Here is a 16,999-nt window from a genome sequence, read left to right as displayed (position 1 = left end):
TGAACATTGAGGATAATCTCTGAGTGGTGGTCTCCAAAATTAAACCAAGAATCGAAATCTGAAAACATTGTGTCCACCAGTCTCTTTAGCTGAGGTTAATATTAAATTAAACAAATTAATAAATTGATTATTGTGTGTATGCATATACATTTTTAATCTAATTGAATCTACTTTAATTTTTTAGCGTAAACGATCAAAACTGTTAGAATTCAATTAATATTGTCCAATTTCTTGTTTTTAAAGTGTTCCCTTTTCTGTATTTTATTTTATACAAGTATAAGTATTTGATTTTGGTTTACATTTCAATTTGATTTATAGGCTTATTCAAACTGTTTATTTTATGATTTCCTGCTTTTTAAAATGTTGAGTTTCCTCCTTAATAAAAATATTTTAAAAAATTATTCAAAATAATATATAAATAATATATAAAAATATATTAATTTCAACATTTGTTATACATTTACGCATTGTGCCTTTAATTTAATTTCTTTAATGCACTTATTTGTATTTAAATTTTAGTTTTTTAGTCTTTCTAAAGTTGTCTTTAATTTCAATATTTAAAAAAAATTCCATCATTATTTTTCTTAGATATGGTTCAATCTTTTGTTTTTTCATTTACCAATTTACTAGATTTTTTTTTAAACATAAATTTTAGTTTCGTTTTCTCTTTCTGTGCTGTACTCAATCTCCCACGATGCACCGCGGCAGTGTGTCGATGTCGCGCAATCATGGCGGCGCTGTCAGGCGGTTCTTCAGAGACATGCCCGCTCAAAAGCACTTTAAACCGCCTAAAATCCAACACCTCCGGCTCGCCGAGAGCCAGAACCCGCTCCGAGCCGCTGTACGTGATCTCTCTGGACCGCTACGGCAGAGACTCTGACTTCAGCATCCGCTTTCCGGACAGCATCTCCATGTCAGAGAGCCTGTTTGACGCCACTCTCACGGACGGAGACTGTAAGATCCGCGTATCTCTGGATCCCGCTATAAACAAGCTCATCAGCAGGAATAAACTGCACTGCGGCTCCGTCGTCCGGAATGTGGAGTTCAGCCGCGGTGATGCAGACGCTGGAGACGGAGAGAGTTTCCACGTCTCCGGCCTGGAGGTGGACCGACTCTACGGCGGGGATGGTGCTCTCCGGGCGCTCTCATCCGTCAATGTGAGAACCATTCCCTGGATGTTTGGCGAGCCGCGAGCAGGACCGCTCAGAGCTCGCAGGACTTCCTATCTGCCGCTGTGGAACAACTACGACTTTTGTGGAGAAATGTGGCGCGACACGCCGCCCTCTGAGCCCGACGCAGAGGACTCTGAAGAGGAGTTAGACGGTACTTTACCTTCTAGTCAGAATTTGAGTGGAGTCACTCTTATAGACAGCTCCTGCATCAGTTCACTTTTCTCAATCTTAAATCTGAAATTAAGTTTATAAAATATCATAAATTATTTATTTGAGATATCTATATACATATTCCAGTTAATTACCAATGAAAAGTCTTGAAGCCAGTGCTGTCGCCTCACAGCAAGAAGGTCGCTGGTTCGAGCCTGGGTCAGTTTCTGTGTGGAGTCTCCCTGCGTTTGCGTGGGTTTCCTCCGTGTGCTCCGGTTTCCCCAACAGTCCAAAGACATGTGGAACAGGTGAATTGGGTAAGCTAAATTGTCCGTAGTGTATGAGTGTGATTGAGTGTGTGTGTGGATGTTTCCCAGAGATGGGTTGCGGCTGGAAGGGCATCCGCTGTGTAAAACAAATGCTGGATAAGTTGGCGGTTCATTCCACTGTGGCGACCCCAGATTAATAAAGAAAATGAATGAAGTCTTGAAGCCTTGAAGTATTATTGTGCAGTATAACTTTCAAAATACTCAACCCTTTTATTATGTTGGTATTCTGGATATAGGGTTTAATACAATTTACAAAATACTACATTGAAAACAGTAAACGTTTAACATTAATAGTTCAAAACCATGAGAAATGGGGGTAAATAAATCAGGTATGGGCCATACTTATGATATAATTTGATTAATTCAAATATGTATTTTAAATACAAAATAGTATTTTGTAATTTGTATTTGATGGGGTTTATAAAAATGTCTGAATATTTGTATCAAAATACTTCTGGTGTCTTGTATGTTTGTATTTTTAAAATACTGTAAAATACTTTGTAAGAAGTCTAAATGATGACATGATACAAATGTAGCCTTTAATTGTGGTGTTTTCTCAGTTATTTGCCAAAACTAGAGTAGAAAATTGATTAATACCGAAGAAGTTGATCAATACTTGGATTATGGATGGAAATTATGCAACACGTATAAAGAAAATAACATATAGCAGGGGTAGATTCAGGAGCAAGTCAAAATAAGACGGGAAAATAAGACAAACAACATAAAATAAGTCCTACAGATATCGTGTTTTATAGAGTGTATTGAAGAGTACAATTGCAAAAATAAACATGATTTATGGAAATGACTAAGATTTTCGTAGATTTCAGAAATCGTGACTTTACATATCAAACAACTAGATTTATTAAGCAAATTATGTGAGCAAAAAAATGTAATAACCTTTTCATGTATTACCATTTAATAATATTAGACTGTTACGAGATTTTCACAATCGATAGAGCTAGAGAAGTATCTAGTACTATATTCCAACTCAATATATGCATTGAATGGTTTTTACAGTGATTAAAGAGATCATCTTCAGGACAGGATTTTCTGTATAAAATTTGTACAAAATTTTTACTAAAATCAAAGAGAAAAACGGGTTACATTTTTATGAATACCTCCTCATGTACAGTAGGTGAATTTTTTTATTCTTATTTGATACATTTTTTTGTTTTATTTGATTTTTGTTTTGCTTTATTTCATTAAATTCTATTTATTTAATTGTTTTGTTTTGCTTTATTTCATTCATTTTCTTTTCGGCTTAGTCCCTTTATTAATCAGGGGTCGCCACAGCAGAATCAACCGCTAACTTATCCAGCATATGTTTTACGCAGCGGATGCCCTTCCAGCTGGAAGCCATCACTGGGAAACACCAATACACACTCATACACAACGGACAATTTAGCTTACCTGATTCACCTACACAACATGTCTATGGACTATGGGGAAAACCAGAGCACGTTGAGGAAACCCATGCGAACACTGGGAGAACATGCAAACTCCACACAGAAATGCCAACTGACCCAGCCGAGGCTCGAACCAGCGACCTTCTTGCTGTGAGGCGATTGTGTTGCCCTCTGTTTTATTTAATTTAATGTATTACATTTATTTTATTTTTATATATTTTTTATTATTATTTTATTAAAAAAAATGTTTGTTTTATTTAATTTGATTTGCTTTTATTTTATTAAATTATATTTATTTTAATTTGTTTTCTTTATTGTTGCCTTATTTTATGTTATTAAATTTATTTAATAAAATTTTGTATCATTATTTTATTAAATTCTTTGTTTCATTTCATTTTATTTGTTTTGCTTTATTTAATTTATTTGATCAGGATTGATCGAAAAGGCCTGTTGGTTTGCGAAGAAATGTCCTGCTTCCTTGTAAAAGTATTTTGTAGTATTTTCAAAATACAGTATTTTATTTTGATACATTTGTGGCGGCTGTATTTTATAGTTTATTTTGATAGATGTAAAACTGAGGTATTTGGTATTTTATTTTAAAATACATTTCAATGTACTTTTGCCCATTCCTAAAATAAATGATAGCAGAATTTTCATTTTTGAGTCGACTGTCCCATAACTTGTGGCCTGACTAGCGACAGTGGATGTCATGCCATTTTATGTGCAATACACAAACAGGTTTTGAGACATCTTGTATGGCTAAATGGGAGTTAAGCGTTGATGTTCACGTGTATGCTTTTGTTTCTAGTGGCAGATATTGGGTCCACAGTTTCGCTTGCAAAGGTGCGTAGACATTTCTTGAGTGGATCTCGACGGTACCTGGGCGCTCTGTGTGTGCGGATCCTTCACAAATCCAAACTGATGTATTATGGGAAGGCAGATCAGAAATGTGACTCTCCCTATAAGGTCAGAGGTCAAGATCAAGACATCTTTGACATGCGTGTATCTATTACCTGTGTGAACTTAACTTAGTTTAACTTAACACTTTTAGTTTTGGAGACTTTTTTTAATTGATATTTACTGATGTATATTTTAGCCTGTTGTTTTACTCTTTTTATTTTGAGATTTTATGTTTACACGCAAAGATTTAAATAGTTCTAAAGCCATCTTCAGTGCTACTATTTAACATCCATATCAACTATCTCAATATTAGTATTTAATAGGGGCTAGTAATATTATAATCTGTATGTTTCAGTGTAAATTGCCTAATTTCACTTTAAGCATTGATTTGAAGTCAAAGTAATTTCTGTCGTCATTCTGTGTTCTTAGGCTGAGCTGGAGGTTGGCGATGGCTCATCCAGTGCTTGTGTTGTGCTGTGGAACACGGTCTGCCTGGACTGGTACCGAATCCTTCATCCGGGGCAAGTCGTAAGATTGTGTCGCTACAGAGTCAAGGAGAGCTACAGCAGCCGCACGGGGAAGGATTCAGAGCCACACATTGGTAGAAAAACATTGTACACTAACAATTAAAGTTATAAACATTTGTGGTCCGTAAATATTTAAGATTTCAGTTTATCAACTATATTATTATTATTATTATTATTTTAGTATTAAAGAGATAGTTCACAATAAAATAAACATTTTGTCATCATTTACTCACTCTTCACTTCTTCCAAACCTGTTTGACTTTCTTTCTTCTGTTGAACACAACATTTTTAAAAAAGCAGGAATCCTGTAACCATTGTATTCTTCCATAGTATTTGTTTTTCCTACTGGTTTTCAGCTTTCTTCAAAATATCTTCTTTTGTGTTCAACAAAATAAAGAAACTCATAATGGATTGGATCCAAGTTTTCAGTTTAGAAATATACATTTTGTAACATTTTCAATATCTTTACTGTCACCTTTAAATACATTTTCTCACGTGTTAAGCACAAACAAACTTCTGTCACTTTTGATCAATGTGCCGTAACTAAATAAAAGTAATGATCTTACTGACCCCAAACCTGTGAACAGTAGACTATGCCACAATATTTGAATTAGATATAGGTATTTGTTTTCGTTTACATCAGGAATGTTGCACATATTTTGCATTCTACCTTCTTCTGTTTCTCCATTAGAGATCAGTCTTAATTCCAGGAACCCCACTGCCCAAATTTATATCATCCCTAAAAACCAGATTTCTCCAGACTGGGCTTTGCCAGACTTGCCTCACTCATTCACTTGTGGGTATGTGAACAAAACCCTAATGCTCTTAAAAGGATGACCCCTTATGATTTATCTTTTTAAACAAGACTTAATAAATCTCATGCTCATACCAGTGGACCATAAAACCAGTCATAAGAGTCCATTTTGTAAATTGAGATGATTTAAAAATAAATAAGCTATCCATTGATGTGTTTGTTGTGATCGGATGATATTTGTCAGACATAGGACAATTTAAATATCAGGAATCAGAGGGTGCAAAAAATGTATAAATATTGTGAAAATCTTCTTTAAAAATGTCTAAATGAAGTGCTTAGCAATGCACATTACTAATCGAAAATTAAATTCTGAAAATTGCAGTGTTAACAAGAGGTAATTTACTAAATTTTATCATGGAACATGATCTAATGTTAAGAAGAATCAGTTTGACCCATACTATGTATTTTTGTAATGTAATGTATGGGGGGGGGGTCTCTCCACACCACCACCGGTGTGCAGCATCCACGTGGATGATGAGACTGCAGCCACAGGACAACAGCGCCAATGCGTTTACCACACACCAGCTATAGGTGGAGTGGAGAGACAGTGATAAAGCCAATTCGATGGATGGGGATGGTTGGGAGGCCATGATGGGTGGAATTTAGCCAGGACACCGGGGTTACACCTCTACTCTTTACAAGAAGTGCCATGGGATTTTTAATGACCACAGAGTCAGGACCTAGGTTTAACATCCGAAAGACGGCACTCACTGACTAGTATAGTGTCCCCTTCACTATACAGGGGCATTAGGAATTAGGACACAGATTGAGCGCCCCTGCTGGCCTCATTAACACCACTTCCAACAGCAACCTAGTTTTCGGATGTGGTCTCCCATCCAGGTACTGACCAGGATCAGCCCTGCTTAGCTTCAGTGAGTAACCGGCCTTGGGCTGCAGGGTGATATGGCTGTGGGATTTTTGGCTATTACTAAAAATGTACACATGCAACATAAGATTGGTTTTGTGGTCCAGGGTTACATTTATGGTGTAAATGCAGATTTCTTTGGTGGAAGAAAAAACTCAATGTTTTTGTGTGTCTCATTAAATGCAAATGAGCTGATGCTCCCCGCCCCTTTTTAAAAGAGGGTGGAGCATTTATAGCACATAACTCAGTTAATCAGGCAATAACAAACCAAACATCTAAATGGTCTTGCTCCACTTTATATTTCTGAAATTTCCTCTACACCCTTACATACCACCTCGTCCCCTCAGGTCAGCCCATCAGTTGCTCAAAACAAAGCGTGAACTCAGAGGAGATTGTGCATTTTTTGCAGCAGCTCCTAAACTGTGGAATGCTTTGCCTCTGTGTATTAGACAGGCCAAAGAGAATAGATGGGTTTTAAGATATGATTTAAAAACGGACAATGAAGGGGCCTGTGTTGTCTGTTTTTAAAATCATATGTTAAAACCCATCTCCTCTCTTTGGCCTTTAAAACCTGTTAACATTTTGCTTATTTATTTTATTTTATGTCTTTTATGTCCTGTCGAGTTGTAGTCTTCTGCACAGCACTTTGGGTGTTTTTTAAAGTGCTTTATGAATAAAGTTTGATTGATTGATTGATGGGAGACACGGTGGCTCAGTGTTTAGCACTGTCGCCTCACAGCAAGAAGGCTGCTGGTTCGAGTTCCAGCTGGGCCAACTGGCATTTCTGTGTGGAGTTTGCATGGTTTCTCCGTGTATGTGTGGGCTTCCTCCAGGTGCTCCGGTTTCCCCCACAAGTCCAAACACAAGCGCTATTAGTGAATTGGATGAACTCAATTGGCCATAGTGTATGAGTGCGTGTGTGTGAATGCAAGAGTGTATAGGTGTTTCCCAGTGCTGGGTTGCAGCTACAAGGGCCTCCGCTGTGTAAAACATATGCTGGAATAGTTGGCGGTTCATTCCGCTGTGGTGACCCCTGATAAATAAGGCACTAAGCCAAAGAAAAAGGAATGAATGAATGAATGATTGATTTCAAAGACTAGTCAGTTTAAACTCCTGAAATTCAGTGTCCAGAGCATGAAGATTATGCACAAAAAGCCTAATTGCTTTTTCTTTTCACATTAGTTCACATAATGGTGGTTATGTGTGTGAATATCAACAGTTGGTTGATAAATTGCAAGTAAATCAGTATATTTATCTCATATATCTTTTATATAAAGAATAATTAGCTTTTGGAGTTAACTGTATAGCTTTGCAGGTCTTTTTCATGCTTAAACAATAACATTACACACTAAAGGAAGTTTGATATGTGAAAAGCATAACATTACCCCTTCAAATAGAAATCAAATGCTTGTATAACACAGAGAAATGCATTAGTGGTCATGTCTTGCAGGCAGGAGATTTCTAGTTGTCTAGAAGGCCATATCTGTGATGTCATTGGTGTGGTGATCTTTGTTGGTCGTTCAGAACGAAGGGTCAAAAGGAAAGGTGAGATGTAAACAGAGAAATATTTATTACATGGATATTTAGCTAACCGACTGAACAAAATTCCTCTTGCAGATGGACAGAGGTCAGAGTTGGAGGAGTATCGCTGGATCCAGATGGTGGACCGGACATCAGACCAGCCAATCATGATCAAGCTTTTCTCCACATCACAGCCTGATGTTCAGAGCCGCATCTGTCCAAGTATGACAACAGACTGATTTCTCTTTGTATTAAAGACACACTGTCATTTTTTTCTTTTCTTTTCTTTAATTCAGTGGCACTGGTTGTCTGCACAAGATTAAAGCTCATCAGAAGTGCAGTTGACGGAGCGACAACTTTTGATTATCTCACCAACACCTCACTGACCCAGGTTTACTGCACAGGTAAATATCATGCTTTAACACACAGGTATCAAATACAGGTCCTGGAGGGCCGCAGCTCTGCACAGCTTAGCTTTAACCCTAATTAAAAACACCTGATCAGACTAATTGAGTCCTTCAGGCTTGTTTGAAATCTACAGGTAAGTGTGTTGAAGCATAGTTGCAACTAAACTGTGCAGAGCTGTGGCCCTCCAGGAACTGGATTTGACACCTGGGCTTAACACCTTTGTAGATCAGACATTTCATATGCAGTTTGGGGTCAGTAAGAGTATGTTTATTCAGAAAGGATGCATTAAGTGGTTCTAAAGTTGGAGACTTTCTTTGTTTGTAAAATCTTCTCCAACACTAGCTTTATTCCAGAGTGCGCTGAAAACAATTTTAGCGTTTTGTTTGTCGTTGTTTTCTTTTTTTGCACTTTCATTCCACAAATAGTGTTGAAAGTGCAAAGTTTATAAATCAATTGATCAGTTGACATTTTAGTTGAATAAATTGAGTGGCATTTATAATGTTACAAACCAATTACATTTTAAAGGTGCAGTTTGTAAGTTTGACACCCAGTGGTTAGACTAGGTATTGCATTCCTGTATCAAAAAAAAAAAAGCAAGCCTAGATTGCCAGATTGATGACCAACAGTCTGACGATTGAGCCTAAATTCTCATTTAAAGCGTGCTAAAAGTAATGGCGATAGAAGGAATATTTTTGTGAATATATATTTTAGAAACAGCTTCTATTTCTCGCAGCTGAACAACAGGATAAATGACAATGATCACCTCAGGCACACCTCATGTGCTTTATTCAGTGTTAAATGCTAACATTGTGAGTTTGAATGCCATTTCACATGACATTTATTGCCGTACTACTGAAAGCAGCAGCAGGTAGTTCACCTCAGATCTTGAAAATAAAATAAACCGTTTGAAATTGATCTTTAGAACTGATTCAGCATCTACGTTTAATAATGTTAAAGAGAATTAATATGTATTATCATAAACCTTACCATTTCATTAAAGTGCAGTAAGTCCACTACTCTAGTAAGTGCACTGTGCTTCTAAATGGCTGCATTTAAATAAATTCTTGTTGCGTCTGGTGCAAACAGCCAAATTGCTTATTACTGCAAATCTTGTCACACAGCATGTTGTTAGGGCACAGGGTTACAATCAAACCTGGGGTCTGTTCTTCGTACCTTGCTTAAATGATCTAAGATGATTTGGCAGATCCTGGATCTTTTAATCTTGATAACTGATCTTTGGCTAATTTGGTTCTTCAAACAAGTTCGCAAATCAGATTAAAATATCTGGATGAACTGATCTGAGATCGCTGCGCATGTTGTGAAGGGCAAATCTATCGCACAGCAGCTTAATGACATCATCTGATTAATATTCAATTATCCATGTGAGTAAAATGACATAAAATTCATAGGAAACGGTTTGTTAAAGATGATACGCAATAACTTTCCACTTTTGTTGCGGGCTGCAGGCTTCACACTTTCGTGTGTCAAGAGTATTTAGCAATTTATTTAGTTTTACATATAGAGTGGATTTTCTTTATAGTAGCCATAGTAGTATTATAGTAGCCGGTTTCTTAATCGGTGTAAAGAATAACTGGATGTTTAAATTAATTTAGCATCACAAAAGCATTTTTTTGTTGATAAAGATTCCTGCAACTTTTGTGAAACATCAAATCACCATCATATTAACTGTCAAAACAGGTCCATGACTGCAAAAATGTATTATTCCTTTAAAAAAAAGTTGATTATTATTGTGGAAATTATCAAACTCAAATTGTACTAAAACGATTGCACGCGTTTGTATTTAAAAAGTCCATATCAATACATTTTCTCTTTGAACCACCAGGTGACAGCCTTTGTACTTTTATTTTGGAGTGCAGATTGCATAAGTTTTATTGATATACATTTTTTAAACTTTATATATAGTTTAGAAATATACATTTATAATTTTCACAAGTGTATATAACTACTTCAGTAAGAAAATATCCGAATTCGGTACATACCTTCAGTATTATCTTTGCTTGAACTGACCTGATCTAATCCTGTTTATATGAAATGAGCCTGCTTCCGAGCAGGTTTGAGCTAGCAGAACTGTTGCTATGACAACAAGTCTCGGATGATTTTTGAAGAATGAAACGGTCCTGGAAATCTTCAATAACCAAATCCTGCTAACTGAGTAATCCAAGTACAAAGAACGGACCCCAGCTCAGCTAATGTTTGCGTTTGTAATATATTTATTATTTGCTAATTATTAACCTCATGTGGAATCTGCGGCTCATTTCGGAGTCTGCTAATGTCCACCAGAGGTCACATTTCGGTCACGGGCGCATGCTTTGAGAGCCTTTCGGAATGAATGAAAGAATAAAATACGCTGTTTTCCACCAAGGCAACCTGGGGTGCTGAAATATAATTGGCTAAACTGGCATTGGGCGGGTTAAAATGACCAAAAATATGGATGTTCCGGCATGAAACACACATTTTCAAAGCAGAATATCTGACTTCAGCATTGTTTTTCAGATAAACAAGACTGTTCACTTAGCATGTTTCTTAAATATCTGCAATCATATTATGGTATTTTATGCTTTAGAAGAGTCGAAAACGAACATACACCACCTTTAAGTAAATATGCTTTTTTAAATACTTTTTATTCTCATGTTATGCAAAAAAAAAAACAGAAAGACAATTTTTAAAGAGCTAATTCACCCAAAAATAAATATTTAAACACTATTTATTCACTCTCAAGTGATTCCAAACATGAATTTCTGTATTGTGTTGAACACAAAAGAAGATATTTTGAAGAAAGCTTTAACCATTGACTTTCATAGTAGGAAAAACAAGTGCTATGGAAAGTCAATAGTTACCCGTTTCCAGCTTTCTTCCAAATATCTTTTGTGTTCAGTAGAAAAAATGATGGCAGACTTCGGGTTAACTATCGCTTTAAAATGTACAGTGAGTAAAATTAGATGAATCAATTAATTTTCAAAAACTATTTGCAAATATTAAAACAGGCACAGGGTCTCGCCCCGTGATGCCATACAAGGGGATACGGCCCATTCGACAGTTTCTCCACTGGCTAAGGCGGGTGGATGAGAGGAGTCTGCTGGACAGAGCTGTGGTTGGTGGATATTTCAGCTACCCGCCTCTTCCTGTTTCACTGCATTACTACATGGAGAACAGACAAAGTAAGGGAGCACAGAATGTTGTTTATACAAAACTGTGTGTTTTTGGATTGAAGGATTCATGTAATAATGTCTGTCAAATTAATTTCAATGTATGTGTGAAGGAGAAGCTGGTCTCATCAGTGGAGGCGAGATGAAATTAGAGTGTGAGAAGTTAAATTATAGAGAAAAGCAGCGGTTTGCTATTCAGTGTGTGATCACTGCAGCCTGCTACCATCATCGAGAGGTACACGCATATATACATCAACAAATCACACAGCCACAAACAAAAATAACATTTAAAGGGATAGTTTAACGTTTATCCCTCGTGTGGTTTTAAAGCTTTCTTATTTAGTTGTTGTTTAAGACTAAAGAAGATATTTTGAAGAATGTTGGTTGCTGGCACCCATCAAATTCCATAGTAAAGAATAAAGTAGGTGTCGCGGTGGCACAGTGGGTAGCACGATAGCTTCACAGCAAGAAGGTTGCTGGTTCTAGCCCCGGCTGGGTCAGTTGGCATTTCTGTGTGGAGTTTGCATGTTCTCCCTGAGTTCACATGGGTTTCCTCTGGGTGCTCCGGTTTCCCCCACAAGTGCAAAGACACGTAGTATATACACGTAGTAATTGAGTAAGCTAAATTGCCCGTTGTGTATGTGTGTGATTAAGTGTGTATAGGTGTTTTCTAGTGATGGGTTGCAGCTGGAAGGGCATCCGCTGCATAAAACATATGCTGGATAAAATGGTGGTTCATTCCGCTGTGGCGACCCCAGATTAATAAAGGGACTAAGCCGAAAAGAAAATGAATGAATGAGAATAAAGAATTTTCATTTTTGGTAAACAATCCCTTTAAATAGGTTAAAAATATATATCTTGATGTATTTTACAGAAAGATCTTATCCTCATCCAGGATGCATATTTAACTTTATAATATTATACATTTAATATTTTACATTTTTCTCACTAAGTAAGAATGTTATTTCTTTACAAACCAAAACAAAACACTTCCTTAACCTCAAATGTTTGAGCAGTAGTTTTCCTGTCTTATATCTATTTTTTTCTTCTTTATAGGCCAGTGGACAATACCAGTATTCAGATCTTCCATCAGCTCCACTTAGCCCTAGAGTGCCACGGCAAAGAGAGGGGTGTGTGTGCGTCTTTATTTGTGAATGTTTGTCTTTCTGATGTGATAAATATAGAGTAGTTCATAATTTCTTTATCAGAAATGTTCTTGTATGCATAATGATTTTTTTCTGACTCAAAATTAAATGGTATCCTGATAATGACATTTTTTAAACATGAAACAGACACATTTTGCATTATTTTTGTAATCTTATCAAAACGATTAAATGTAAATAAATACATAAGCAGTGCTGAAGCATCACTTTGTGTCTGCTTGCCTGATTTTTGCCACTTTAGTGGAAGTGGTATAAAATCTGATGGAGGTGCCCACCTTGTTATTCACTATGCAGGAAAAAGACAATCTGTGCATAACTAAGCCAACCATGAAACCAAAAAAATAAAAATTCTGTTATTAATTTCTCATAATCATGTTGGTCCAATACACTGAAACCTTTGTTCATTTTTGAAACACAAATTAAGATATTTTAGATGAAATCCGAGAGCTCTTATCCTCTGTAGACAGCAACGGTCGAGAGATGTTCAAAGTCCAGAAAAGGAACTTAAAATATTGTCAAAAGCTTCAGTGTGACTTTAGTGGTTCAACTGTAATCATACGAAGCTCCAAAAACACTTTTGTGTGCCAAAAACCTGTAAATATGACACTAATATTTTCTCTCTCCCATCAAGTCAGGGTACATGTTTACTGAGAAGGCTCTGGCTACAGACCGGATGCAGCTGCAAGCTGAGCTGCATGCAATGCTTTTAATGCACACACCTAAATCTACCCCTTACAGTAACATCACTCGCTCCATTGAGTGCATTGTGTCTGAGACTGCGTGTCTCAGCTTGCATATACAAGTCTGCATCCAGATAGTATTGTGTTTTTACAGTTACAGTTTTTTCAGCACGCAAAAGTGTTATTGGAGCACTTCATATGATTACAGTTAAAACACTGAAGTCACGTCAAATGTTTTTTTATATATATGTTTTTGGTTCCTTTTCTGGACTTCAAACTTCTCTATCAGGATCAGAGAACTCTTGGATTTCATCCCAATATCTTGTAACTGTTTCTTTTGCTTACTTTAAGTGTACTGCCAGATTTTCATTTTAGTCCAAAAAATCAGTAAACCCTCTGGATCTATTATTAAACCACTGTTCAGACACTGACACTCAATAAACACACAAAATATACACTTTTTCAACACTATAAACCATGTTTAAAGGTCCCATGAAAATAAAATACAGTTTTTTAGATGTTAGTATCGGTATTATTTATGTTTAGGATATCTTTAAGCTAGTGTGCCCCAAAACAGTGACAAAATTCGCATTAAGAAGATATAAACATGTAAAGCTTCTAGTCTGTCACTTCCAACTAAATGGATCAATGGTTTTATTTACGTCACTGCATACTTCAGTTTTACTCATGACATCACAACCAATCAGATGCTCTCTAGTATCTGACATGCCCCGCCCCCTTAAAGATGCTTCTCATTTGCTTTTCATTTGATGCACTTTAGCTCAACCACCCTTACTGGCAGAGCTGTGATAAAACAAAACGCTATTGGCTATTTTTTAAAAAGGGGATGAGCTGCATTATGTCCCACCCTCTCTTTGTGTTTCCATTGAGATTACGTCAGATATAGAATAAAAATACATATTTCAAAGCAATTAATGGGACCTTTAAGGAATCAAATCAGGAATCAAACAAAAATCACAATTTTCAAAAATACACAAACCATATAATTTATAAAAAATTAATATTGATCAATATGAATCCAAAAAAAAAAACAAAGCAGTTAAGTAACAAATTAAGTAACAAGTTTTTTGTCTCACACAAAAAAGTAGTTCAATAACCTTTCAAAAGTAGGCTTAATCCAAAAAATACAAGTAAACAATCTTAATTTGTGTTCGAAAAAAAACAAAGGCTTCAGGGGATTGAAACGAGGCAAGGGTAAATAATTAATAGCAGAATTTAAATTTTTTGGGTGAACTAATCCTTTGACTACATTTTCATGACTGGTTGAACTGTCCCTCAAGATCATTGATATTTATGTCAAGCACAGGTCTGACCCTTACAGAACACCTGTGAAGCGGAAACTTTTCAGCAGCTCTAGTCCTAGAAAGAGGTAAGAATGTGTGTGTTTTTTTTTAAGTCCGATACAGCCAAACTAGTAGTGCTATTCTCAAACAATAATTCATTCTCACTCAGGCTGGCACCACCTCTGCAATCATTTACAACAGAGGACGATGCAGAAAGGGGTAATAATCACACACACCATTCAATTTCTTGGGTATTTTTATCATCATCATGCATATTATTTCACAGACAGCTAATCAAATAGTGACAACCAAATGCCTCTATTACCCTGCAGATTGCTCCCTGTTTGATGGAGCTATGGAGTTTCTAGTGGGAGAGCAGGATGACGACAGTATTGATGAAGACGATGACGAAAACTTTTTAACTCCGCCCACCAGTCCCACGACCTCACGTCTCGGCTTGACTCGCGTCGCCATTGAGACTTTGCCACGGGTGTTTTCTTATGAACGCAGACATGTTCAGATCGTTGCCGTGGGGATGCAGGTTAACAGCTTTCACAAGCTCCTCCCCCAGAGAGAACTGGAGTCCTTTAGCCCCGCCTCCTGCTACACGGGCTACTTTACTCTGACAATGAGAGGTGCTCTTTTAAAACACACATGTTTATATATTTTATGAATTTAAAGCTCCCGTGAAATTAAAATACATTTTTTAAAGATGTTAGCATCAATATGTTAGTCTTAAGGATATATGCACTCACCGGCCACTTTATTAGGTACACCTGTCCAACTGCTCGTTAACACAAATTTCTAACCAGCCAATCACATGGCAGCAACTCAATGCGTTTAGGCATGTAGACATGGTCAAGACGATCTGCTGCAGTTCAAACCAAGCATGGGGAAGAAAGGTGATTTAAGTGACTTTGAACGTGGCATGGTTGTTGGTGCCAGACGGGCTGGTCTGAGTATTTCAGAAACTGCTGATCTACTGGGATTTTCACACACAACCATCTCTAGGGTTTACATGGAATGGCCTGAAAAAGAGAAAATATTGAGTGAGCGGCAGTTCTGTGGACACAAATGTCTTGTTGATGCCAGAGGTCAGAGGAGAATGGCCAGACTGGTTCAGCCCTATAGAAAGGCAACAGGAACTCAAATTACAACCGAGGTCAACTCTGACCGAGCATCTCTGAATGCACAACACATCCAACCTTGAGGCGGATGAGCTACAGCAGCAGAAGACCACACCAGGTGCCACTTCTGTCAGCTAAGAACAGGAAACTGAGGCTACAATTCACACAGTCTCACAATTCAAATTAGACAATAGAAGATTGAAAAAACGTTGCCTGGTTTGATGAGTCTTGATTTCTGCTGCGACATTCGGATGGTAGTGTCAGAATTTGGTGTCAACAGCATAAAAGCATGAATCCATCCTGCCTTTTATCAACAGTTCAGGCTGGTGGTGGTGGTGTAATGGTGTGGAGGATATTTTCTTGGCACACTTTTGGCCCATTAGTACCAATTGAGCATCGTGTCAATGCCACAGCCTACCTGAGTATTGTTTCTGACCATGTCCATCCCTTTATGACCACCAGTGTACCCATCTTCTGATGGCTGCATCCAGCAGGATAACGCACCATGTCATAAAACGTGAATCATCTAAGACTGGTTTCTCGAACATGACAATGAGTTCACTGTATTCAAATGGCCTCCACAGTCACCAGTCCTTAATCCAATTGAGCACCTTTGGGATGTGGTAGAACAGGAGATTCACATCATGGATGTGCAGCTGACAAATCTGCAGCAAGTGTGTGATGCTGTCATGTCAATATGGAGCAAAATCTCTGAGAAATATTTCAGGACTTTGTTAAATCTATGCCACAAAGAATTAAGGCAGTTCTGAAGGCAAAAGTGGGTCCAACCCAGTACTAGTAAGGTGTACCTAATAAAGTAGCCGGTGAGTGTATAAGCTATTGTGCTCCAAAACCGTAATAAAGTTCACATTTAGAAGATATAAACCTTATAAACATTCAAAACTTGCAGTTCTGCCTAAATGGATCAACGATACTTCAGATTTTCATGTTTTTAAATCTTGACCAATCAAAGGCTCTGTAGTATCTGACATGCCCCGCCCCCTTCAAGATGCTTCTCATTTACTTTTCAATTGATGCGCTTTAGCTCAACCACTCTCATTGGCAGTGCTGCGAATAAAAACAAAACACTATTGACTGTTTTTCAAAAAGGGGAGGAGCTACTCTGTTCCACCTTCTTTTCATGTTTCAGTTGAGATTAAATCAAACATTGAAAAACAAAAATTGCACATTTCAAAGCACTTCATGTGACTTTTAAGGTGTTATACTGCATGCTTGTATTATGATATTAGTAAATAGTTTAAGTGAATATATTAAATATTTTTATATTAAAATATTTCCGTTTTTCATAGCTCTATCTGATGGAGTGATGCTTGATGTTGTATTTCTTCCCGCGGCCCCTGGTAACCTGCACTGGATGCCCCTCCCCCTCTCACATGATAACTCCTGGGAGTCTGTCTTATCACATGGAGGATTTTCACCACATGCTCCGCCCCCAAGTCCTGGTA

General features: G+C 37.2%; 1 protein-coding gene across 1 annotated transcript in view; it reads left to right on the top strand.

Annotated features, from left to right (window-relative positions):
* The first annotated feature begins 721 nt into the window (after positions 1 to 721).
* Positions 722 to 16,999, top strand: part of si:ch73-71d17.2 (RPA-related protein RADX) — a 20,935-nt gene continuing 4,657 nt past the window's right edge. Inside the window, exons 1-14 of the mRNA XM_056461157.1 lie at positions 722 to 1,323; positions 3,866 to 4,023; positions 4,387 to 4,558; positions 5,176 to 5,284; positions 7,614 to 7,708; positions 7,781 to 7,906; positions 7,981 to 8,088; positions 11,098 to 11,271; positions 11,373 to 11,494; positions 12,316 to 12,389; positions 14,430 to 14,492; positions 14,576 to 14,625; positions 14,739 to 15,041; positions 16,844 to 16,996. Coding sequence (XP_056317132.1) covers positions 729 to 1,323; positions 3,866 to 4,023; positions 4,387 to 4,558; positions 5,176 to 5,284; positions 7,614 to 7,708; positions 7,781 to 7,906; positions 7,981 to 8,088; positions 11,098 to 11,271; positions 11,373 to 11,494; positions 12,316 to 12,389; positions 14,430 to 14,492; positions 14,576 to 14,625; positions 14,739 to 15,041; positions 16,844 to 16,996 — 2,302 coding nt within the window. The 5' untranslated portion in view covers positions 722 to 728. The remainder of the gene's footprint in view (positions 1,324 to 3,865; positions 4,024 to 4,386; positions 4,559 to 5,175; positions 5,285 to 7,613; positions 7,709 to 7,780; positions 7,907 to 7,980; positions 8,089 to 11,097; positions 11,272 to 11,372; positions 11,495 to 12,315; positions 12,390 to 14,429; positions 14,493 to 14,575; positions 14,626 to 14,738; positions 15,042 to 16,843; positions 16,997 to 16,999) is intronic.

This window comes from Danio aesculapii, chromosome 7, assembly GCF_903798145.1.
Source record: "Danio aesculapii chromosome 7, fDanAes4.1, whole genome shotgun sequence".
Lineage (NCBI taxonomy): Eukaryota > Metazoa > Chordata > Actinopteri > Cypriniformes > Danionidae > Danio > Danio aesculapii.
Note: the sequence above shows the minus strand (reverse complement) of the source record. Positions and strands in the feature narration are given on the sequence as shown.